Source organism: Urocitellus parryii, chromosome 1, assembly GCF_045843805.1.
Source record: "Urocitellus parryii isolate mUroPar1 chromosome 1, mUroPar1.hap1, whole genome shotgun sequence".
NCBI classification, from domain to species: domain Eukaryota; kingdom Metazoa; phylum Chordata; class Mammalia; order Rodentia; family Sciuridae; genus Urocitellus; species Urocitellus parryii.
Genome location: NC_135531.1, coordinates 234,290,171 through 234,317,354, shown reverse-complemented (window position 1 = coordinate 234,317,354; position 27,184 = coordinate 234,290,171). Strand labels below are relative to the sequence as shown.

Below are 27,184 nucleotides of genomic sequence, written 5' to 3'. Positions count from 1 at the left end.
TCTTCTCATCAGCATACAAAACATTCTCCAGGACAGACCACAAATCATACAAACTTCAATATATTTTTAAAAAGTGAAAATCATGCATCTTCTCTGACCACAATGAAATAAAACTAGAATTCAATAAAATATGATGCAAAACACACAGGCACCTGGACTCTGTGTTCTTGAATAACCAATGTGTCACTAAAGAAATTAAAAATAAGAAAAAATCTCTTGATAGAAAAATGAAAAACATCAAAAACTGGGATACACAAAAGCATAATAAGAGATTTATAGCAATAAATACATGCACTAAATTATAAAACCTAATGATATACCTCAATGACCTAGAGAAGAAAAAATCAAATCCCAAATTAGAAGACACAAATAAATGAAGCAGTAATCTACCATCAAAGATCAAGAGCTGAGGACTTCACAACTGAATGTTAAAACATCCACAAATAACTAACTCCAATTCTCAAACTATTCCAAAAGACTGAAAAGGTAAATACTGTCTAATTCACTACATGAAACCATGACCCAAACCAGACAAGAACACAACAAATGAAACTATATACCAATATTCTTGATGAACACAGATGCCAAAAATAACAAAATACTAGTAAACTGAATCTAATAGCTCATTATGGAGATTATATACCATGATCAGGTGAGACTTAGTGCAAGGCTGATTTCAACATATATAAATCAATAAACGTATCAACAGAATGAAGGCCAAAAGATATGATTATCTCAAATGCAGAAAAAATTCTGTAAGACTCAACATTTCTTCTTGATAAAAATTAACAAATTACGTACAGAAGAAATATCTCAACATATATGACAAACTTATAGCTACCATTCTATGGTGGATGGGAAAATGCTGAAAGCATTTCCTCTAAAGGATCTAGAATAAGACAAGGATGTTCATTTTCACGAGTCTTATTTCACAGAATATTGGAAGCCTTAGCAGAAGTAAATAGCCAAGAGACAGAAATAAAGGTTATCCAAAGTGGAAAGAAGGAAGTCATATTATGCCTGTTTGCAGATGATATGATTTTATATATAAAAAATCCAAACATTCCACCAAAAAACTGAACTCTTAAGTTAGTAAAGGGTACAGCATACAAAACCAACAAATTAGGAGCATTTTTATATGATTAAACTAAAATGAAATCAAGAAAGCAATCCCACCTATAATAGCTATGAAAAAAAATCTAGAAATATTTAAATCAAGGAGATGAAAAATCTCTACAATGACATTTCTAAAACACTGATGAAAGAAACTTTACCAGGACACACAAACAATAGGACATCCATGTTCATTAATCAGAAGAATCAAAATGCCCACACAATCCAAAGCAATCTACATTTTCAATGCATTTCCGATTGAATACCAATGATATTCTTCATATGAGAAATAAACAAAACCCTAAAATTCATATAGAACCACAAAGACCAAAAATAACCAAGATAATCTATGTAAAAAGAACAAAGCTGGACTAGGTATGGTGGCGTACACTTGTGTCAATTTACTCAGGGGGCTATGGCAGAATTGCTTGAGCCCTGGAGGTCAAGGACAGCATAACATAGTGAAACACATCTCAAAAAACAAAGATGGAAGCATCACAGTATTCAATTCCTGACTTCAAAACAGAATGTTGAACTACAGTAAGGAAAAAGCCTAGTACTAGGATAAAAATCATTATGCACACCAATGGAATAAAATAGCTCAGAAACTAATATACATTTACACTGTCAACTGATATTTTACCAAAGTACCAAGAAGACATAGTGGAGAAACAAGAGTGTCTTCAAGAAATGGTGTTGGCAAAAGTGGACAAACACATGCAGAATAAAACTGGATCTCTTTCTCACTGCACACAAAAATCAACTCAAAATGGATTAAAGACCTGAATGTTAAACCTGGAATTATGAAGTTACTATAAGAAAACAGGGGAAATCTTTCAAAATATTGGTGCACGCAATTATTTTTGGATAGGACCCAAAAGTCTCAGGCACCAAAAAGGCAAATGGGCTTAAATCAAACTAAGAAGCTTCTATTATTTCTATTAAAGAAAAATGTTAAAATAGGAAAGGATAACTTGCAGAAAAGATCTAAATAGACATCAAAGGATGACAAAAATAAACGGTCAACTGGCATATGGAAAAATGCTCATATCACTATCAGAATAATTAAAAAAAAACTATCAGAATAATTCAAGTGCAAACAACAAGATTACGACTCCAATCCAGTAGAATGGGCATTATCAAAAAGAAAAATCAATCCTGATGAGGATGTGGAGAAAGAGGAACTCTTATTTTTTATTTTTTTTTAAATTTTTTTAATATTTTTTAGTTTTCGGCAGACACAACATCTTTGTTTGTATGTGGTGCTGAGGATCGAACCCGGGCCGCACGCATGCTAGGCGAGAGCGCTACCGCTTGAGCCACATCCCCAACCCCAAAGAGGAACTCTTAAACACTGCTGGTGAAAATGTAAATTGGTACAGCCATTAAGAAAAATAATATTGAGGTTCCTTAAAAAAAACAAAAAAACCTAAGAACTATCTTATGGTCCAGTTATTCCAGCACAATGCACGTATCCAGAGCAAATGAAACCACTGGATCAAAGATATTCTTACAATTCCCAAGTTTATCATAAGCACTAATCACAAAAGCTAAGCTATGCAATCAACCAAAGTGTACTGATCGATCAATGATAAAGAAAATGATAAAGAAAATGTGATATATATATGTAAATGTGATGTGTATATATATATATATATATACACACACACACAATAGAAAATTAGATGTTAAAAAATGTCACAGCAACATGAATGAAATCGAGGACCTCATGTTAAGAGACATGTTTTCATTTACTGTGAAAGCTAAAAAAAAAAAAAAAAAAAAAAAAAAGTGGTCTCATAGACAATGAGTAGGACTGGGAAAAGGAGTGAGGAAAAGGGGAGAGAGGCTCAATAATGAGTACTAAAACAGTTAAACAGGAGGAATTAATAGTCGTGTTATATATAGCATGGTAGAGTATCATGTTCTACCACAATATATTTCAAAATAACTAAAGAGTCTGAAGGTTTCTAATACATAGCATTTTCACCTCAAACATTTATCATTTCTAACAACCCTGATATGATCATTATACTATATACATGTATTGAGTTATCACAGTATACCCTGTTAAGTATATACAAATAATGTGCCAGTTTAAAAAGAAATTCATATTGAAATATTTTGGATACATGAGGTTAAATAAAACATGTACTAAAAAAAAGGAAAAGATACTCTTCTATAACATCTTTCAGAAAATCTGTAAGATACAAATTTGTCAAATGCTAGAAAAGATGAAAATTCACACTTTTAAATATCATGTCCATGTTTAATAGAAAAAACATAAATAAAAAAACAAATGAAAACCAACACAACCAAGACCAAAACACTTAAGGGCTTCTTAATCTACCAAGTCAATAAACATTTTTGTTATTTAAAATTTAATCATATGTATTGGACTAACAAGGAAGCACATCATCAGAAGACAAGGCAAAATACATTTTTCTTACCTGAATATGATCATTTTTAAGTAGAGTTTTCAGTTTTTTCAACTCAGGATCATCTGAATTTTCATTTTTTCCAAAATAAAAAAATAAGAGCCACCGATGATGTGCCAAACGATCCTTGAAAGTGGTAAAGAAACATCAGATGGGAAATTCTAAGGTAGATCTAATCTTTATTTCTTTGACTTTGAGGTTAGTTTTAGCTATCCTGCGCAGTTACAAATATAATCTAAAATCTAAAATCCAGACCATTCATGCTCTTATTTTATAGCTTACTGGGAATAATGCTATGTAAATCAATTTTATAATATTATAGGTGGCTAAATCATTGAGTCATAAAATGTTCAAGCAGATGACTGTGCCAAGAAAAAAATATACTTTAACTAATATACCGCTAAAATTTTGGGGAGGGGTTGAAGAAGTAAGTTTTGCAGGTTTAATAAAACTTATATTTGGTAGAAATATATACTTGGATAGCTCTGGGATCAGAAAGTAGAATACGTGATTCTAACTGAATATTTCTAAGAATTCTAATCACAAATAATGCTTAGTTTTCAGTGAACAACAGAAAGAGTACTATAAGCAAGAACATTAAGTTCCAATTCAGATCCAAAGTTCCTTTGTGATCAAAATCTTGCCTTTTCAACCTTCAAGTTGGGTAGGTTCTTAAATTATAGATTTACTTTGAATTACCAATATCTCAGTTCCAGGAATCCAAATGTAACCTAGAACTGCTTAATACAGAATTCTTGGAAACTGCTACATTTAGTTCTCTTTAGTGATGAATAAAACAATGCTGACTTTAATATTTAAGGACTTGAAAAGTTACCAATATTTATTACTATATGCCACTATTAATAAAATCATTACCTCTAATGTGCTTGCCGAAAGTAGTTCAAAATCTGGAAGATTACGTATTATTTCCAAATATATTTCTTTAGCATCCAATGAATTAAGAAACTAGAATAAGAGAATCATGTTGTAATCTTTGAGTAAACAAGAAGAAATCTGAAGTTTTTCAAAATATTTCAAAATGTCTTTTAATTTTTAAAAAAGTATATCACATTTGGGCAATTATTTAAAATACTGAATAATCATATGACCAGGCTTTTAAAAAAAATAATGAAAAAGAAATTCCATTATTAGGTGTTTCAGTATATAAAATTTTCTATGGAATCCTTATAGTAACTTGCTAAATCACCACAGAAATATACTATGTTCAGTTTAATTTTAATGCTAACTATGTTTACATGTCTTATGTATTCTTTTAGATTTATTTTAAATGTTTTTTGTTTTTAGACATTTATTTATTTTTATGTGGTGCTGAGGATTGAACCCAGCCAGTGCAAGCATTCTACCACTGAGCCACAACCCTAGTGTAGAATTTTTAAATCGAATTTTGATGATCTAAGACATTTTACACCCCAACTAATTAATAGTGGTAAGGTAAGAAAAACTTATAACCACAAAACTGAAATGGTTTTCAGAATACTGTTCACAAACCAAACAATATAGGAGTATTTATACTAAAATATACATATGGCTCTAAAACATGCTTAAGATCTGTCTATTTAAGACAAAAACTGAAAAAAGGCACACCACCCTTCTAACAAATCTCCTTTATTTCTGTCTCACAGAACCCCCTCTGCTGGTCCAATTCTCCATGAAGCAGCTGTTACAATAAAGAATGCAGCAATGGTTTACATCAAGTAGATGTATATGAGAGTTGAAAAAACAATTTTATATCTTTAATCATGAATCATCTGTTTAATAATTAAGAAATACTACTTGAAAATGGCTTAAAATATAAAAATCTTTAATGCTTCAATTAAAAAAAATTTTGGTTGTAGATGGACACAATACCTTATTTTGTTTAGTTTTTTTTTTATTTGGTGCTGGGGATCAAACCCAGTGCCTCACTCATGCTAAACAAGCACTCTACTACTGAGCCACAATTCCAGTCCTTAATGTCTCAATTTTATAGCTTATAGTTCCATACTTTAATCAGTCATTATAAAGATCACACTAAAAATACTCATAACAGCTTTATATACATGTATGATTAGTATATTATAAACTCATTATAAACTGTATTTGTCTTATAGAATTTGCTAGTTACACTTTTAAAGGACTGTTTAAACCTCACCTTTCAGATATATTTAGCGGAGATAATACTTCACAGTTTTAAAACTTGAATAAATGAATTAAGATAAACATACAGGATTACTTATTATAGCACTGCTTATAGCCTTCAAAAATAGAAATAAGTATCAAGAGAGGACTCATAAAAGCTAAGTATATCATATTTACTTAGGGAATTATGCTAAGAAATGGTTAATTATTAAGAGTTACTGAAGTATATATGTGTGTATATATACACACTCATATACACACACACACTGTTGAAAATATATACCTAGAGTATATATACACAATACAAACTCATAGATACACATAGAGATGCCATACAAACACACAATAATCACCAGAATACTGCTAGGCATTTGGTATACACCAGTGAACAAATAAACTTAAAATTTAATGCAGGAGAAAAATAATGGAAAAGTAAATAAATTACAGCGTATGTTATAAAGTGATAAGTACTCTGTAGCCATAGAGGCAAATGATAAAACATCTTAAAGATAGTCAGATTTTACTGACAAACTGTTTATAGGGTACGAGAAAAAGAGCAATCAAAATTGACTGCAGGATATTTGGCCTGAAAGAGAAAGGACAGAGTTTTCATAAACTGAAATGGAGAAAATTGGGGAGAAGCAGATTTATATATGGGAGTATTAGCAAGATAATTATAGGCATTTAAATCTGACATATTGACTAGTATCTCGGGAGATGCTGAAAGGCAGTGTACATATGTGTACATATCCATGCATGTATATAATATTTCTGGAGTGCAGGGCAAAGGTCTGAGCCATAAACTATGGACAGTCATTATAGAGTGTATATGTAAAGGATCTGCAGGGTATTTACCAAGACTTGATGGTGGTTGTCCACAAGTGATTGAATTTTAGGAAATGTTGGATCTTTATATATTTCTGTACTGTGCATGAATTTCTGAAATGAGTATGTGTTATAATTATCAACATTTAAAAAGCAGAATTAAAATAAAGGAAAATGAAAGAAATTTGTCTTTATTATTCTTCTTTATATTCTTTTGGGAGTCCCCAGGAAATCCCATTATTTAGCTCACTTCCTCGACAACTAGCTTGAGTCTCAAGTTTCCTGGTTCAGAAACACAGGGAGGTGAACTGTATCAGATTTCCAAATTTCTAGATTTCTGAGTTTACATCAGAATCCCATAGGGTACTTAAAAACATAACTGGGTCCTAGCCAAACCTATTAGGGATCTACATTTTTACCATTAGAAAATACAAAAATAAAAACTTAGGTTAAATGAAAGAGTATTTTTACCATAACAATGTATTTCATATCTTTGAAGTTTAAAACTATAATGGTTTTAAACGTAATAATACAAATGCCAGTTTGTAAAGAATTTTATAAGGATTATTTTTAAACTAAAGTATATAATAAACAAAATCCCAAGAATTTACATATTCTAATTAATGAAATGATCCATATAAACTGTTTCATTTCCTTGCTAACTGCTTATAAAAGGATACATTTTTAAATGTGTGTGCATGTACACATTTATAAGTAATTTCCTTAAAGTTATTCATACCAAAATACTGTTTTTCTCCTTGCTATTTAAAGTGGCTCCAGGAGGAAAATAAGCAGTAGTACTTGTTGTAATATCCAAACTTTTACAAAGGTTGTCCTGGGTGGCACAGTCCATCCATCCTACGTTAACAAGGCCATCCTAAAAATGTTAAACAAAAAACACACTATGTTGTAAATTAAGAAAAAGTTAAAACCCAACATTTCTATTATAAAATTACAACTTTTAAAATAGTACTCAATAATCTGAGATAATATAGTTTTCCATTTTCCCTTGATGTTAACATTTACTTTTTAGAATTTGTACAAATCTACAAAAAACTAAATTTATCATTTTTTTAAAATAGAAAACAGGCTGCTCAATAATCTTTTAGGTTAAAAATCAAATGTGACTTGTTTAAGAGTCGTCATTATTACTGCACTTTCAATATGTATCATATAGTTTATCAGACATTCTGTCTACAGCATACATTTAAATTAGTACCTTCCCAGTGTTCACCTATTGGTGGCTGAGTTACTTTAATGTGCTCTACTGTCCTATACGAAAAGTACATTTCTTGGAACCTCAAGTTACTGAAAAAATTTTCTGGACTACTCAAGTTAGTAAACAAATAGAAGAGTAACATACATTCAAGTGCAATTCCAAAAAACAAAGAATGGGACATTAATAATAATTGATATAATAGCTGAAAAGTTTCTACAACTTTGAAAATATTAACCTATCGATTTGAGAGGTCAAATAAATCTTAAGTAAACGTCTATTCAAATCATAACAAAACTTCAGAAAATCAAAAATCTTAAAAGCAGAAATGATAATTTTGATTTAGATGGTGTTATTTGGGAACATACATAAGAATTAACTAAGCTATACACTTAAGATGCATTCCCTTAACTGCATATAAGAAATAACTAGAATAAAGAAAAGTAAAATTAAAAATACATGCTGGCAAAGTGTCAGAAGTAATAAAGAAATTTGTGTTCAAGGTCTCTTGCTACCCTATCCAGGAAATAGTTAAGTCAGGGAGGCATGTTGTAAGCTCTAGGGTATTCATTAAAAGGACAGTTTCAAAAAACAAAACAACAACAACAAAAAAAACAAAAACAAAAACTGGTAACTAAAGAGATGATAGTGAGGAGAAATGAAATTAAACCACTTGACTCACCTAAAAGGAGGCAAAGAGGAAAGAAAAAGGATTATATCATAGGTGGGACAAACAGAAAACTAATGAGACAGTAAATATACACAATATATCAGGAATAATATTAAATGTAAATGGAGTAAGAAAACTGATAAAAAACCAAAATTAAGCATATGCCGATTACAGAAAATACACCTTAAATATAAGGATACCAGAATGCCAACATTAACCAAAAGAAAGTCGTAGTCATACTGATGTCAGTCAAAGCAGATTTGAAGGCAAGAAACATAGAAGAGAGTTATTTCATCAAGCTAGAAACTCATATCACAAAGAAAAATAACAATTCTAAATTAGTACCCACATGATGACAAAGGCTCAAAATACATAAACAAAAATAATTAATGGAAAAAACAAATATCCATAATAACAATGGGTAATTAATAAAATATTAACCGATATTAAGACACTCTCTTCTCCGTGCCGGAACAGGCAGACAATGAACTTATTAAGATCAATATTTGAATGGTAGTGTTAAACTTGACCCAACTGATTTTACACAGGTGTGCATCTATGAACTACAGAATTTACTTTTTCAAATGTACATGAATATTGTTAAAAACACTGAAACCATGTTTGCTAACCACGGTAGAATTAAGGTGCCCATAAATAACAAAAACAAAAAACTTGAAAAAAAAAAAAAAGAAAAAACCCCTCTGTTTGGAAATTAAGTCCTAAATAATCAATAATTCAATAAAAATAAAAGGTTATAAAGTATTTTGAATTGACTGTTAATAAATAAAAATACATTTCAAAATACAGAATATAACTAAAAGCTATACTCAGTAATCCATAGTTTAATTCATATATTACAAAGGAAAGCCTGAATCACAATAACTTAAAAAATTAAATGCAAATTAAATTCTAGGAAAGTAGAAGGAAGGAAATAAAGCACATAAATGAACAAAATTGAAAATAAATGCAAAGTAGAAATTTTAAAGCTTGATAAATTTCTCCTAATGTTGACGGGGGATAGTACAGAAAATCATTATCAGAAAGTGAAAGTGGGAATCACTAAAGAAGTTACAGATAAGAAAACTCCACAAAAATCATAGGATATTATGTATAACTATATACTAGTATATTTAAAAATTTAGTTGGAAGAACAAAAACAATTTCCTAAACAGAGGAAATAACCTGAATAATCTGATTTAAAAAGGAGATTATAGATACAAAGAAAACTCTAGGCAGATGGCTTCCCTGAAGTCTACCAAACAAAAATATTATTTGAGGGGGAAATAATGCCAATCATACAGAAACTGCTTCAAGAAGAGAAAAAGATGACTTTGCATCACATTTTTAAGACCAGCATTTCCTTGATGCTAAAAGTACACAAAGACTTTGCTGGAAAGGAAGAATATAAAAGGCTAACAGCTCCAATCCTCAAAGATTAACAAAAAATACTTATGTTCAGAGCTCATCTTCAAATATTTTTAATATCTGAGACCTAGTTTTAAAAAAATTATTTTATTTGTTTTTAGGTACGCCAATGGAACTCAGGGGGGCACTCAACCACTGAGCTTTATTCTCTAGTTCCTTTGTACTTTATTTAGAGGCAGGGTCTCACTGAGTTGCTTCATGCTTCACTGTTGCTAAAGCTGGCTTTGAAGTGGAGATCCTCTTGCCTTAACTTCTGGAGCTGCTGGCATTATAGGTATGCACTACCACACCTGTCCCTAAGACAGATTTGGTTTTGATATAAATTCTTAGAAGATTCTCAAGGAATTTTAACATTGTGTTGAAAAACCATTGTCTAAGTATAGGGTGAAATAAAGGAAGAGAATGAAATGTAAGTATACCAAGTTAATCATTTTAGTGTTAGATAAAACAATTTGTTTTTTTAAAAAAGTCTATAATGCACAAAGAGGTATAAATAATAGCCACTAAAAGAATATGCTGATAAAGATCATACATTATGTGAAAATATAGATATGCACTGCATAATAATTTGGTGAACAATGAACAGCATATAGGACAATGATCCCATAAGATTATAATCCAGTTGAAAAATTCCTATTGCTTAGTGAACACATAACTAAAGATGCAAGTGAAAAGCAGTCTAATGAAAGAAGAACCCAAGAACTTCACTTCCCTGTTAAGGGTCTAGTAAAACCTTTGAAGACCTTACTAAGCTCTTCACAAAGTTTGAAAACATGAACCCTAACACGAAAAGGTTTACATTGGATGGTCACAGATATTTATGAAAAGAATGACATTTCCTCAATAAGAGCCTCATGTAGATTCAGAAAGATTCCAGAAGGCAGTACTATTATGAGAGATGATAGCTCCATGCCTGAAGACCTTCCAGAAGAAGAAAATGTGGAGATGAAGGACAGTGATACTGACAATTCTGGTATTATGGAGGTGTAGGCTAAAGTGCGTTTGTTTTTTAGTTTTTTTTTAAAGGTTTAAAATGAAAACAAGAGAAAAACATTTATAGAATAAGCACCACAAACACAAAAATCAATAAAAATGATAAAAAATTAAAAGAATATATATATAATCTATTTTTATATAGTTGTACAATGTTTATGTTTCAAGCTAAGTATTATTACAAGAGTCAAAAAGTAAAAATGTATAAAGTAAAAAAAAATTACAGTAAGCTAAGGTTAATTTATTACTAAAATTATTTTCATAAACTTATTGTAGCAAAATTAGTGTCTTATAAAGTATACAGTAGTAGATAATAAGGCTCTGAAACCTCATATTCACTCAAGTTATCTACCTGAAGAAATTTCTAGTCCTACAAGCTCCATTACCTACTAAATGTTCAATACAAGTGTACCATCTTTTATAATATACTTTTTTTTTTTAAAGAGAGAGAGAGAGAGAGAGAGAATTTTTTAATATTTATTTTTTAGTTTTCAGTGGACACATCTTTATTTTGATGTGGTGCTTAGGATCAAACCCAGGGCCTGGTATGTGCTAGGCGAGTGCTCTGCCGCTGAGCCACAACCCCAGCCCAATAAAATATATTTTTATTGTACCTGTTCTATGGCTAGATACATTAATACTTAACCACTGTGCTACACAACCCCTATAGCAACATTTATAGCAAGTTTTAGTCTAGAAGCAATAGGCTACATATAGATTAGGTGTGAAGCAGGCTACACCTTCTAGGTTTGTGTAAGTATACTCTGATATTCATCTGATGAAGAAATTATATAATGTCAATTTCTTAGGACATATTCCTCCTGCAGGACTCTATATAAAAATGAACCATTCAGTTGGAAGTTTTAATATGCCTGCTCAGAAATTATGGTTCTATATCAAGTAGAAAAAAACTAAATGATACTGATATGAATAACATGATTAAATGTGATCTGATACAAAAATTATACCCAACATAATTATACCCAACATACATATAAATAGAGACTTATTATTTGAGCTCACATAGAAGTTTCCCAACTTACAACTGAAAAACTCCCAAGCCAATGCATGCTATCATAACATTAAATAATCAACAGACGACATTCTTCAAATCTTAACATGATATGAGAATAAGAAATAACAAAGTAAAATCAAAACAACAGGAAACAAATTTTGGAAACGATAAGAACACTAATATATAACTAGAGGAATTCATAATAAATGTAGAATACTTACACAAATGAAAGCACCACATGAAAAGGTACTTAACACAACTAATTATTTAGAAAGTTTTATCTATGAATACATTCAGAAAATAAGAAAAATTACAAAAATATGAGTTAAGTGTTCAAGAAACTATGAAAAAAATTTGAAGTCAACTTATAATGATGTAGTTTTACAAAAAGGATGGATGCTTACCAACATGCCACTAAGCCTAAGTCGTGTCTGTGAAGTCAAACAATCTGAGGGGAAAAAAAAAACTTTATGAGGCTATTTAAGCTTTATTAAGCCTATCCTCTCATGCCTTTTCCTCAAATTACCATGTTGATTCTAAGACCATTAACTGAAATAAATAATGAAACATTACTTAGTAGTCTCATTTTATATACACAAACTCTCATTCCTTCTCATTAATTTTTCAGGATTTCTAGCTACAGAAAAGTAAGCATTTCTTTAGAGTCTTCACAAATCTGAAAATATGTTCTAGTTTTATGAAAGTTCTGTAAATATGAATGGTAGGATACATTTGAGTTTAGATTTGAAAGAAAAGGGGGCTGTAGTATCATAGAGCCTACAGAGACAGGTAAAATCAAATTGCCTGGGTTCAAAAACAAGACAAAAGAATGTTAAAAAGTTTAAAATGTTTTGTGGATGGACAACAATCTGGGCATTAGGTCAAAATGAAACAAAATCCCTTTGCAAAAAAGTTTAAGGCTGATTTTTGTTCAAAAGCAGTATCTTCCTGATATTGGTCTTATAGGAGGGGTTGAGTGGTTAATTTTAGTTATATATTATAATACATCCCTAATAAAGGGGCATTATGGTTGAGAGGTAAAGTTTGGGGAAAAGATTCATGTTGGGATTAACATATAAAAATATATTAAATTAATGAATTAGGATATTTTGTAACATTGGGGCCAATTTTTAATCAATCTCATTGAATGCAGTTTATGTTATAGTTTGGCACGTAGGGTATTGAATTTCAACTTAGTTCACTGAGGGAAAGGTCCTAGAAATGAAAAGGTATCATTTTCATATACACAACTTTATGAGCCAAACATATTCATTTTCATATCTAACAAGGAAAAATTCATACTTCCAAATACTATTATTTGGGAGGAATTATAGTTGTTAACAATATTATTTTTGCAATATGCCAAATACACTAGTGGCTACCTAAGCTACAATTTATCATGAATACAAGTAAGCTGAAAAACTTGTCCAACAAATACATGTCACATTAACAAATTAACAATGTGATAACATCTTATGTAACAAAAATGGTACATATTCAGTAAGAAAAAGTTATAATCTTGTGTCTAAATCATGGTTTCAAATCATCAATTATTTAATGAAAAGGCAATTACAGTAGCATATTTAGAACTGCCACCTAAAATTTAATGTTACAGTCTTCATTTTAGGATGAAAAAATAATAAAATTACCTCCTCCTTTGGAACAAAAGGTGATCAGCCAGCCAATACCAGCAGCAAAAGCAGTTTGTATGGAGTTAACAAAATTTCCTTTAAAGAAAATAAAAGCAAATTTCTGATCACCTATTACTCAATATTGCAACAGTCTTCCAAATGAATTTGTCTTTCTAATCTTATCCTCTTCTAATTCACTGTATTATTAAGTTATCTTTCTAAAAATCCTCTTAAGTTTGTCAAAATCCTTTACTGGCTCGCCAATTTTTCATCACATAAATCTAAATTCATTATTTCCTTAAGAAGAATATTCAAGATGGCAAGAAAGGCCTCTTGTAATCTGAGTTTTATCTAAATATGTAGACAAAACTCCTGTGTTTCCCCACACCACTCTTAACACATTACATCTTTTTGTCAGATACAGAAGCTATTGCCAATTCCCAAATGCACAGTGCTCTCTGAAGACTTCCTATTCATTTCCATTGGAGACTGGATATGACATCTTCCAAGAAGTATTTTCTAACCTTTCCTCAACTAGGTTATTTCATATCTTTTTTTAAAAGTATTTATTTTTTAGTTATAGTTGGACACAATACCTTTATTTAGTTATTTTTATGTGGTGCTGAGGATTGAACCTAGGGCCTTGAACATGCTAGGTAAGCACTCTGTCACTGAGCCACAACCCCAGCCCAGGTTATTTCATATATTTTATGCCTCTCTAAGCTTATGTCTATCATAAGAGTTACTGTACTGTATTTTAATTGTTCATTAGTATTTTCCTCATTAAAATAATGAGGTTGTTGATGGCAGGAATTATGTATTTCATTTCTGCAGCCCTAGTAATTAACAGTTTCTGATATATAAGTGGTACCCAAAGAATTAAATAAATATCCCTTTAACCATAAATACTGTCATTTCAAGAACAGTTCAGAGAAATAAGCCTAAAATCACTTGATGAATTAAAAGCCTAAGACATGTTTTTGAACTTAAATCTGGATAGGCATGAACTTACTTCCTATGCTTATAAAAGCAATAAAACATACATTACTAAACATTTAGCTGCATTTTAAAAACCGCCTTGTCACCTATGTCCATCTTAGATCCATTTCTCATACCTTGTTAAGTTTCTGTAAAAATAACTAGGTTTGGGGCTGGGGATGTGGCCCAAGCAGTAGTGTGCTTGCCTGGCATGCACGGGGCGCTGGGTTCAATCCTCAGCACCACATAAAAATAAAATAAAAAGATGTTGTGTCCACCAAAAACTAAAAAATAAATATTAAAAATTCTCTCTCTCTCTTAAAAAAAATAACTAGGTTGTTAAACATTTACTATTCAGTTGAAGTCAGAGCAATGACACAATTCCTCTTTAAGAAACATGGAAAAGATACTTCAAAATTTCAGTATTATGACCAAAATATTAATACTGCCATTGTAAAACTTAAAATTCCCATTTAAAAGTATCCTTGAACATCAAGCACATTAAGAAATTAAAATTACCTGTTGATAATTCCGACACTGTGCTTCTAATATGCTGCATGGCAAAACTCACTAAACTTTCCTTTGATCTGTCTCCATAATATTTCACTGCAGCCTATTGAATGTTATAAAAAGAGAAATATTTACCTTTTCATTTTAAAACTCACTATGAGGGTATCAAATATTTTGATTTTACATTATTTTAAACAGGTATCTCTCAACAGTGTAGTATCATTTCCAATGATATTCTGAGAAAATGGATAGTACAGATTCTACAGAAAGAATCTGATTAATACTAATAGTTTCAGTTCTATCACAGGAAACTTGGAAAAAGGAGATTGGAGCTTAATATTCAACAAGTTAATATCTACAAAATACTCTGTGAACAACAAACCACAATATGCATGTTGAATAAATTAAGACAGAAACTGAAACTGGAAAACATTTAATTTTGGCATACACCAAAGTTAAAGTAATGGCATTTAAAAGTATTCATAAAATAATCCCAAGTGAAAAGTGTCAATGATCACCTATATTTCAACAAGACAGATCTAAAGAATATTACTATGAGTTCTACGGATATTACTATGAGTATGCATTATTATTTAGATGGCACCTAAAGTAACACTTAAAAACCTATATATATGTATACTGTACTTTATCTAGCCATTTCATTTGTTATAAAGTTCAACAGATTTGAAAATTGCTAATCATCTCTTACCATTCCAGATCTAAAAATGAGGAGGCTAGGATAACTGTTGACTCCTTTCATTCGGCAAAGCATTCTATCATCACCACAGTTCACAGCTCCAATTCGAAGTAATCCATCCACTTCTCTAGCAAAGTCTCTCCACTATGACAGAAAAAGGATATCTCTATTCATTTTTTTTCCTTAAAAACATCTCAAGCTATGAAGCCTTAAAGGAAAAAAATTTTATCAAATAAAACTATAAATATGTAAAAGTATGATAATTATTTAATAGTCATAATTATTACAAATAGAAAAATGAAAAAATCAGAAGGTAAAAAATACATACAGTGGGAGCTAAATCATGGCAGTGTGAACATCCTGAGGAGTAAAAGTTTACAAACCACACTTCTCCAGAATTAACAGCAGCATCTAAAAGTACATAAAACCATTTACTAAATGTTACTGTTTATTTTAGTTAAAAAACTTTGAGATTAACAGAAAAAACAGTCATAAATCTTTTATAACTACCTTTATCATTTTCTATAAAAACTTTTTATTTGAAAATATTTCAAATGTCAAACCAACAATAACTTTAAAAAAAAACTTTCTTAAACCCATATTTGGTAAGAAGCATGCACGAACTGCAAGAAAAATATGGCTCTGAAACTTAAATAAAAAAGACACACGGAAATAACAGCCAACCTTATGTAAGAGCTTGTGTGGATAAGAGAAACAGAGAACCAGTGAGAAAGATTCAGAGTGAGGTTCCCCTACTATCTATTGCATAGTTTAAGTATGTGGTCAAATCAATTCTGATGCCTATTTTAAATTCTCAAAGAATGAGAAACCTACACAATATAGCAAGGATTGTAGAATTAATTTAATCTTTGCCATAGATAAGACATTTACCTTGGAAAATCATGTTGTTCAAGAAGTACTAGATAAAGGTTTTTATTATTTCAAGACAAATACATATTTGCTAAAATAGATTTGAACATGTCTAACCAATAATATATGTTATAATCTGTAAATGACTTGATGAGGGTAAAGAAACTTAATTCATTTTATAATTTTAACATTGTAAGGGTGTATATGTACATTCAAAGGCACAGGCAATTTGCTTTTGGTTAAGGGTTTTCATACAATTCTACATCAAAATCAGTTATTGGTAATTTTATTTTTTTACTTTTCCCCCACAATCTATTGGTAATTTTAAAATAAATTTTTCATAAATTATAGTGAGACATCAAAACAAGCATATTGTATTAACTATGCATGATTAACTCAAGTTAATTTGATATATGTATGAGTCAATATTCACCTGTGTTTTAATAAGATAGATTTATGGAAAAATAGTTAATTGTATACTATAGGCAAAGTAATTTATAATTTTATCAACTGTTTTTAGCAATGCTTAGAAAGTGACAGACAACTCTGTCTAGGTTAAAACAATTCCCATGTTGGCTCTGATGACCAATGGATGCTAATTTAATTAAAAATCTCAGTAGAATGCAAGCTTTACTAGAAAAAGTGATTACCTTATTAGTTATAACTGTGAAAATGTGTAATTTTGGTACTTTGTTTTTATGGACACTTCTAACACATCTACCCAGTTCTGGATGATTAAGAGTAATAAGATTAAAAGTATTTTCATTAATTTTTTTTTCTTTTTTGAGACAGTCTTGATGTTGTCTAGGTTGGACTTGAACTCATGATCCACCTGGGATCAGAGGTGTGTTCCACTGTACCCAGCTACGATTTTTTTTTAATACTACATTTTCAGAGCACAAAGAAATGCTTTTACATAACTCAGTGACCTAAAAGACTTGAGTATATTTCAAAATCCAATTTTTGGTCTCTGAATTACCCAACTAAAACTGATATCTGTTAATAATTAGATAACTACAACTAATAGTTTCTTTAAACACAGAAAAATCCAACAAAAGGCAGAAGTGCTTTGAGATCCTCTTTCTTATACTATTTTCTAAAGGATGCCTATATTATATGGTACTACTAAGAATGACCAGTACACATGTGAGATATTCTCCACTTTTGCAAATACCATCCAGAACTTGATTTTAAAGACTGAAACACTACTGTGGTATAACTTATAAAAAGATAAAATGAATATTTACTGAGATAGATGAGAACATTTAAAAGCTGTGAAAGTGTAATCAGATTTTTCCTTCTGAACAAAACTTGAACATTTTGGGCTTTCCCTCCTGGTAAAATTTAACTATGTAATTTGGACTAATTCTGCCACTACTAACAATTGGAAAACTGGACAAAATATAAAAGACCTTTGTTAAAAGTATACCAAACAGTGAAGAATCAGGGGCTAATGGTATGAAAAAAGGTAAAAATCAAAGAGTCAGTGTTTGTCACTTTGAGAAAATGTAGCAGCTGACAAGGAAGAAATGAGCAGACATTTCAATTGATTTATTGGGCCAGAAGGACAAAAGGGCATTCAGGGCACATCTCAAGAAGGTTTCTGTATATAAAGAACAACTGGAAAGTGACTAGTCCTCTCAAAATTCAAAGCACAGCTTTTGAATTACTTTATTTGAAACTGCTGGTGATCCTAACTGGAAGAAAATACGTTATCTTTCCTAGAGGAAGAAAACAAAACTAAAATAATTCTATACTTATAAAAACATAAGACTAATCAACTCAAAGCAAAAGAAAACAACTGGTAATAGACATACAATTGAGGGTAGTGTGATATTTACATAAGTACAAATTGACTCTACCATCTGACATCTTACTTCTGCTTCTTCAACTACAACTTCAGAATTATCTTGTCTAAGTCTAGTAATATGAAGAGTAGTATTAGATATCAAGTGGAATAATGGCAAATATGTATTGAACTATCAATATTAGCTAGTAATCTAGTCTTACATTTTGTGGCAGTAATAATTTAAAACTACTGTTAGTGGTTCTTAGCCTTTTCCACATAGTGACACAGCTGTAAAAGCTTGAACTAATGTGCAATATCAGTAAAGTCTCATTCTAGGTGGACTCATAAACTAGTTCATTTGCAGGTTTTGTAGAGTTCCTTTTATTCTATCTGTAATTCCAATGTTTTCTGCCTTCTTGGTCCACACAACACTCACTAAAATAGTAGATGATGAGTGACAATAACAACCACACAGGAAAAGCTACAGATTTATATAGTGAACATGCTGTAAAGTTATGTCCACCAGTTCATCACATGGGTGTTAATTTATCCTACTAATAAGCAAAATGATTCAAAATTTTCCTACTTCCTTTGTAGGGAAGATATATTTTCTCTTTACTCAGAACTTGTATTCACATGCAAAACTTACAACAGAGCATAGTTATTTTTTATGCCTGAATTCACTGATATAAAAAGTTAGAATAAAAGGTAATACTTGCTTAGAAGTAATAAATGGTACAAAATCAAGTGACTATAATACATCTTTTATGATGATAATACATAAAAACATAAAATATATACTTTTTGCAACTGGTATGCTATTTTAGTTTTCTAAATTAAATATGATTATAATACAGAAGAATAAAATGAGAATTTAATTTGAGGTTCAATTTACTGCTTTGAAATACAAAAGAATGAATAAACCTATTATTATTGTATAAAGACTGAATATGTAAGAATTGAATCCAGTTTTTGTTAGTTTCTGAAATGAAATATGGATAAATATATTCTTAATATTCATTTTCACACAAATCACAGATCAAATTAAAACTGATTCTAAAATAACCATATACTAATCCAAAATTTTAAAATAAAAAAGCTCAGACACTGGAAGTTTTTCTTTTTCCTTTTTTCCCCTTTTTGGTTCTTTTTAGTCATACAAAACATTAGGATTCATTTTGACACAATTATAAAAGCATGGAATATAATTTGCTTTAATTCAGTCCCAAGTATTTCCCACTTCCTTCTCTTCCCCCCTCCCTCTACTCTACTGATCTTTCTTCTATTTATGGAAATTTTTTTGTTTTGCAAATATGCAGCAAGCTAATTTGGCATCCAAATCTGGCCTGAATGGACACAGAGCTACATATTATTTTTATTTCTTTTGTTTGATTTACATATAAATCTTATATATATGTGTGTGTGTGTGTGTGTGTGTGTATATATATGTATATATATATGCATTTTTTTCATACATATGCATTTTGCTACAGAAATACTAGTGTCTTTATTAATGGCATACTACCTCACATTCTTCTGGAAACACTGTTTAATATATAAACAATATTGCATTATTACCTTTCTAAAATCCAAAATGTTTCTAACTTCTGAACACATTTAGATCCAAGAGATGACATTGAGATTGAACTAGTTTTAGAAAATCATGTCTACAAACTTACCAAATTCTCTTCTTTCCAATGTTATGATTTCAGGATCATCATCATAAATACCTAATTTTTAAAATATACAAAAATTATAAACACTTCTCCATAAAAGTAAATTACCATGTAATATTCATTTTTGTTTTAACCATGAAAAAATAAGATTTTTATATAAATTCTCAAACTTGCATAACAGAAAAACCAACAGGAAATAATACTATTGGTGATATATCTGCAAGGTGATATAAAAATATTAGTTTTCTTAGGCTGGGGCTGTAGCTCAGTGGCAGAGTGCTTATTGCCCGTGTGTGAGGCACTGAGTTTGATCCTCAGCACCACATAAAAATAAACAAATAAAATAAAGGCTTGCTGTCCATCTACAACTACTAAAAACAAAAATAAAACAACAACAACAAAAAAATTAGTTTTCTGATCTGGCCTGTCAAGAGTGTGAGTATATTGGGGGGTAGAGGAAGTTCCTAATATTACATAATTTCATCTCCACAGAAAATTTCTATTTTCTAACATTTAGCAGTAAATATGAATTTTACTTACCATAATTAAAATCAATGTGAGAAAATTTCTCATTACTATATAAAATATCCAAATAGTACTAACAATGGATATAAAACCAGGAGTCAGCAACCTTTTTCTATATAGGCCATTAGTAAACATTTGGGGCTTTTGAAGACCTATGATTTTTAATCACAAATACTAAACTCCGCCTTCAAAATGTGAACGTATAGCCAACATGAAAACAATTAAGCATAACTGCATTCCAATAAAACATTTTATATAAACAGGTGGTGAGCCAGATTTAAATGGTCAGTAAAATGTAGTTTGCCAACAGCTGACACAGTTATGGAGTTGCAGAAAATATACTTGAAAATATGATTTTGAAAATAAAATCAGTCTTGAGAAGCCTTTTCTAAAAACAAATTTAAAATATTTTTGTCAGTTTAATATAAAAGCATATTTCAGTTGTTAAACTGCATTTGAGGTTAATTAATGACTGAGAAATACTGGTTATTCTGCCTTCATACCAGTGTTTGTTTTCTCTCTCCCTTGGTTCCCTTGTTTCCTCCCTCTGTTCTTACCTTATTTTTTGTTACACAGGAGAAGGATGGCATTTCTACTGAAGTAACCACTATTAAACTTAAAAGACTATTTACCCTTTTTGGAAAACACGATGTTCTAGGAATTAATTTTAATGCAAACATATGTAAATGTACATACACACACACTTTTTTTTAAGTAGGAATTTTTGGCCAATACACTTTCATATCTGTACAGATAACCTCTGTATACCAAGTGACCTGCCTTTAGAATTCCACTCCCAGAGTAAATTCAAAAAAGCAAATCAAGATGATACATATTAAATTCACAAGCTAAATGGTGAAACAAAATTAACTTTTTTTTTAAAATCATATAATAAAATTCACAACATATGACCTTACCAAAATCATAACGATAATAGTTCCAGCTTTCATATTGGCTTCCTTGATTATCTTCAAGTCCTTTTTCTCCATATTTGTCATACTTCTTCCGAAGATCTTCATCTTTAAGTACTTCATATGCTCTATTTATTTTTAAAAAATCACCATGTGCATTTGGGTTATTCTGTTAAAAAATATTACAAATGACAGTTATTTAAGATACATAATCCAAGTCCTTTCAGAACCTATGTGTAGATTAATTAAAACAAAGATTTCTCGAATACTATATATCAACATGGGGGTGGGGAGTTTAAGTACAAAGCAATATGAGTAATCATGGGATAAAATCAAGAAATATTTTCTAATTACAAATACAATTGAATAAAAACAAGACTCTGAAATCCTTAATTTTTAAAATATTATTTTTGAAACAATCATAGATTGTAGAATATTTTTCTGAGGCAGATCAACATATTAACTTAAAAAAGTATGTGCTCCAATCCCTCAGATAATTACATAAGAACTAATATAAGCAATAATTCAAAACTGGATTGGCAGTTTCTCTTTTATTATATTTTGGTTTTTGAAGGATGCTTTCATTTAAATAATATATGAATGTAGGTCTACCATCTTTCATATTCTGAAAATTAAAAGAAAAACTGAAAAAAGTGAAAATCCTAAATATAGATCACAAAGATAATTAACAAGAGTTCTAAAGTAATACTGTTTCTATTGCTCAGCTTTATGTTTCAGAAATAAAATCCTTTTAAAAAAAAATTCTACCTTGAAAAAAAAACTTAAATCATTTGATTCTTAATAATGATGAAAGCTATTATTGAGTTCATTACACAAATTACAAACAGACCATAAAAATTAAAAGTAATTTTAAAGATCACATTATTGGATACACAATCAAATATTTATAAATGGAAGTACATCTGAATACTCTCAAGTTTTAATATATAAAACTTTCTAACTGGTCTGTGGTCTTATGTGTGAAAAAAAAGGGAAGTTAAAGCACATAATTATCAGTTATTATTGTCATTTCTGGCAAGACACTGAGTTCTGAAAATTATTATCATAACTTAGTCTACACTAAAAACTCCTTTACAGACATGATAATTTGGAAATTATTATCTTTAATATATGTGCTGAAAATAGTTTTCAAATTAAGAGGGAACTGCCTATTTGGTATGACATTCCTTCCCACCATTCCAGACGAGAATATTTTTCTTCTTCTGTTTTTAACTGAATTGTCACTTCTGGCATGTGACTGTTCCTCAGCACTTTAAACTCTTGACTTCAAAATATTTTAAATATAAAAATGTACTAAAATAATCAGATATTTTCAAAAGCAAAACTTTACTTACTGGGTTTTTATCAGGATGTAACTTCAATGCTAATTTCTTAAAAGCTTGTCTTATTTCTCTACTGCTTGCAGTTTTGGATACTCCAAGTAAACTGTAAAAATCCTGATCTGTGCCCACTAAAACAGCCATATACACTATGAGAAGAAAGAGACTGATTCTTTTTAAGTCTCTGATATAGTCATCCTTATTTAACCAGACTCCCATTCTCTTTCTTATACAAGCTCTGATTTAAGTGAACATTAAGACAGACTTCTGGGTCCAGCTGATGTAATACGCAAACTTGAGAACTTCTGTCCGCATTACTTCAAGGGTGAATCAAGTATCAATGAATGGATTGTCTCCAAAAATGTTAATCTAAACAGAGAAAACCAGGCAGTTAAAACACATTTCAAATGAAACTGCAATAACATAAATTATTTCAAATAGCAAGGTCAAGCCATAAAATGTCCATCAAATGGCAAATCCCTATGAATGATGCAGGATCTATTCTTCATGGCCTTTCCTCACAGCTTCCATATTTTGGTGGCCAAATTTGTGTAAATCTCAAGACAGCAGTTAAAGGTATTGAGTGGTGGTAACTAGCTAGAACACTCAATCGCATGCACACACACACAAAGAGCAATTTATACAATGGGGAAAAAACCTCTGATCAGCATCAGAACATAAGGGCAAGAAAAGGATGTATTTTCTTCTTTCTACCTAGCATAGGTGTTGTCCTTTTGTAATACCTTTTTCTTTTTTCAGGTATTTTTACACTCCTTAAAGCTGTGTGGTTTTCTTTTTATTAGATCTCATTTGTAGGAAATATCTTTTCAGGGGACTGGGAGGAAGCACAGTGTTTTTCCACAGGGTCTCTACTTTTCACATAACTTTTTAAAATACATCAGTTAATTACCCTGTTACAATAAGTAACTTAGATGGTAGGCCATCTTTCCCGAGTTTTCTAAGGTGCTTATACTAAATTCGAGTAGAGGCTATTTTACAAAAATAGAATAATAGTTAATGTATTTATACCACAAAGTTCACGTTCAATATGAATAAAAATAAAAACAATAGGAAAAGGAGAATCAGTTATTTAGACAAGTTCACCTCTGAAGGGTAAAAAGAATCATTATTTCATCATATCACAAACTAGTACACTTTAGTACCCAAGATTTCAAAATGCTTTGAAAAACTTTCCAAGCATCCTCAGCCAGTTCTGCCTTTCTTCCTTTAATCCCAAATGCCTGGTTTTAAAAATTCCTCCTTACCTGTGAATGGCCTTCGTCTCGTTTCTAATTCCACCTTTTCATGCCCCAAAACTATATCTTTGGGAAATATACTGATGAAGAAGAAACACCCAGGCTGAAAACAACCTTCAGAAAAAGAGAACATCTCAAACATCACTTTGGGATGAGGTGTTCCTCCCCTAGGGGTTGTTCTGTCAGCGTGGGTGTGGCTGAACTGCCCAAGCTGGAGCTCTGGGACAGGTGGAAGCTGCAGGTAAACGCTAAAAGCGTTTCGCGAAATGCGAAAGCCTCCCGCAGACATCTCCCCGGAGTGAAATGGGTGGAGAGTGGAGACGGGGAAACAGGGCTGTCTTGTGCGTGTCCCAAGTGTCAGGTCTGATCAAGAGAAAGGGAACCCGAGTTGACCAAAGCTAAAGTGAGAAATGGGAGCAGGAAGCCTGGAACCGACAGACAGAGGGCGGAGCGGGTAGATGAGAGGAAGAGCTGGACGAGAACACCGCACGCCGGTCGTCCGAGCTAAGAAGGGGGGGATTCAGGAGCGCAAGTACGCTGACCCTCCCTCCCGGGAGGGCCCAGGCCGCCGCCGGCTCCGGGACAGCCCCAGCCCCCGGCCCATGCCCACCTCCGTGAAGCCTCCAGCGGCTACTCCCCCATCCTCAATCCCCGGCGGACCCTGTCCAGTCAAACCCAAACTGTGCGCGGAGAAGGAAAGCACGCACTCCCCGACCGCCAGGCCGCCGAGCTCGGGATGGGGGAGCACGCGCCGCACCGGCAGCGAGAGCGCGCGGACAGCTCCGGTCCGCTCCTCGTTCCTCGCGCGCCGCTCTCCACGGCGAGCCGGGGCGGAGCCTACTGCGGGGCATTGTGGGAAAGGCGTGGAGGACGCGGTCGGAGACCCGCCGCAGCGGCGCGGTGGGGAGGGTGGTGTAGGTTTAGGTTGACGTGGCTGTCTGTCCGGGATCCGGCTCCAGCTCCGGGTCTATCCCGGAGCTGAGGGACGCGGGAAGATTGCGCAGCCAACGCCCCCGCATTAAATGAGGCAGGCGCCGGCCGCCGGCGGAAGAAAGGATGGGGAAGCCCGCCCCTTCCTGGTCCGGTTGCCTGGGTGACGGCGAAACCCTGAGGGAGGGTTTGGGCGTGAGATTTTCCTTAAATCCCCAGTTTTAATAGGAAGTCGAGGACGTGCAAGTTTTGTCCTGTTGATGGATGGGAGACACCCCCAAAAGGGAAATTTGGCAGGAAAAGGGGAGCTTCCCCGTACTGACACTTCAGGGTGACCCTAGAGAACTAAACAGGCAATGGGAAACTTGCAAGAAATAAAAACGTGAGTGTACCAACAAACATTTCAGCATTCTCCAGTAGTTCCTGGCTTCTGAGTCGTTCAAGCCAGATACTAGGGCGTTATCCATACTCCTTTCTTTCACCTTGTATCTACATGATCTGGTACAGAATGCATTTTGAACCTGGAGCAATATAACAACGGAAGTAGCTACACTTAGGACCATCAAAAGAGAACAACACAACGAAGCTGATACCTATTTATGACATTATGCCCAACACAAAATAAGTTGTGGTGGGTAGCAACTTCATTGGTAGTATGCCAAATATCAGCTTATAAAAATTTTATGACTACATGGGATCTATGGCTAATATTGTAGGAAACCAGAAGGAGTAGAATGAACAAAGGAAGAAATAAATATTAGAAGCAGCCTGATGTGATAATTGTCAACATGTACCAGGAAATGGTCTAAGAATATATATACATGTATTAACTCAGACCTCCTATTAGATTATGGCTATTATTATACGCATTACACAGTTGCTGAAATTGTGATTAATATGTGTTTGAGCTGAGATTCACGCCTAAGCAACCTGGCTCCAGGGACTATGATGTTAATTATTATGCCACACTGTAAACCATCATTTTTTTCTTTTTAAAAATTGTTCTCATTAGTTATACATGACAGTAGAATGCATTTTGACACATCATACATAAATGGAGTATAACTTCTCATTCTTCTGGTTGTTCATGATGTAGAATCACACTGGTTGTATAATCATATATGTACATTCATTCCACTATCCTTTCTACCCCCAACCTCTCCCTCCCTTCAGTTCCCTCTGCCTAATCCAAAGTATATCTGTTTTTCCCCAGCACCCCCTTATTGTGAAGTTAGCATCCACATATCAGAACATTCTGCCTTTGGGGATTGGCTTATTTCACTTAGCATGATATTTTCCAGTTCCATCCATTTACCTGCAAATGCTATAGTTTCTTTATTCTTTAAGGCTGAGTATTGTGTATATATAACATATTTTCTTTTTTCATTCATCTGTTGAAGGGCATCTAGGTTAGTTCCATAGTTTGGATGTTGTGAATTGAGCTTCTATAAACATTGCTGTAGCTGCTGATTTTAAGTCTTGTGGGTATAAACTGAGGAATGGGATAGCTTGAAAAACAAACTGAAAACTGGAGAATTAAGCTGGGCCCAGGTCATCTTTTTATAAATGCCAAAACGGATGAAGACTTAGATATTTTAGATGCTGAGGAAGCTTTTTAAAGCTTTTAAGTAAAGGACTAAGTATTTTACATAACTATCTCAGATATTGGCAAGATGATACAAAGGGGAGAAAGCTGGAAAAGGGAGAGTAGTTTGGAGAATATTAGGCCAAATGTAGCAATTTAAAGCAATTTATTAAAACTGTTTATTGTTCTCTGGGCTAGATCCTTTGGGATCCTGTACTGAGTTAAGATATGGTCCTGCCCTCAAAAAGCAGTATAATAGAGTTTACATCAATTATTCAGACAAGTCTGTAATACTTAGTGCTGTGAGGACAAATAATGGGAAAACGACCTACTCCTGGAGACAAAGGTTTGGAAAAGGTCATACCAAATTTAAAAAAAGAAAGGAAGAAAAGCATAGAAGAAATTTAATATAATATGAGGCCAGGAAATGGAGAATGTTCTGGGCAGAGGGCACAGCAAGTGGATAGCCCTGTACTTCAAGAATGTTTAAGGAACAAAAAGAACAACAGAATGCAACATGCCAAAAGGAGAGAGAAGAACAAAACTGAAATGTAGGAACAAGATTATGCAGTATTGTTCATAAAAATACTCATTTTAAGGATTTTTGTCTTTTTTCCTAAGAGCAACAGGAAGCTACAGAACAGTTTCATGT

The 27,184-nt window shown here is 32.2% G+C and overlaps 1 protein-coding gene across 1 annotated transcript in view; it reads right to left on the bottom strand.

Annotated features, from left to right (window-relative positions):
• Positions 1-24,830, bottom strand: part of Dnajc10 (DnaJ heat shock protein family (Hsp40) member C10) — a 47,575-nt gene extending 22,745 nt beyond the window's left edge. The window contains exons 1-12 of the mRNA XM_026392004.2: positions 24,628-24,830; positions 22,777-23,130; positions 21,428-21,590; positions 19,989-20,039; positions 15,979-16,061; positions 15,663-15,794; positions 14,963-15,056; positions 13,484-13,561; positions 12,239-12,282; positions 7,255-7,392; positions 4,428-4,517; positions 3,564-3,677 (exon numbers count right to left, since the gene is read on the bottom strand). Coding sequence (XP_026247789.1) covers positions 3,564-3,677; positions 4,428-4,517; positions 7,255-7,392; positions 12,239-12,282; positions 13,484-13,561; positions 14,963-15,056; positions 15,663-15,794; positions 15,979-16,061; positions 19,989-20,039; positions 21,428-21,590; positions 22,777-22,980 — 1,191 coding nt within the window. The 5' untranslated portion in view covers positions 22,981-23,130; positions 24,628-24,830. The remainder of the gene's footprint in view (positions 1-3,563; positions 3,678-4,427; positions 4,518-7,254; positions 7,393-12,238; positions 12,283-13,483; positions 13,562-14,962; positions 15,057-15,662; positions 15,795-15,978; positions 16,062-19,988; positions 20,040-21,427; positions 21,591-22,776; positions 23,131-24,627) is intronic.
• Between the last annotated feature and the right edge of the window lie 2,354 nt (positions 24,831-27,184).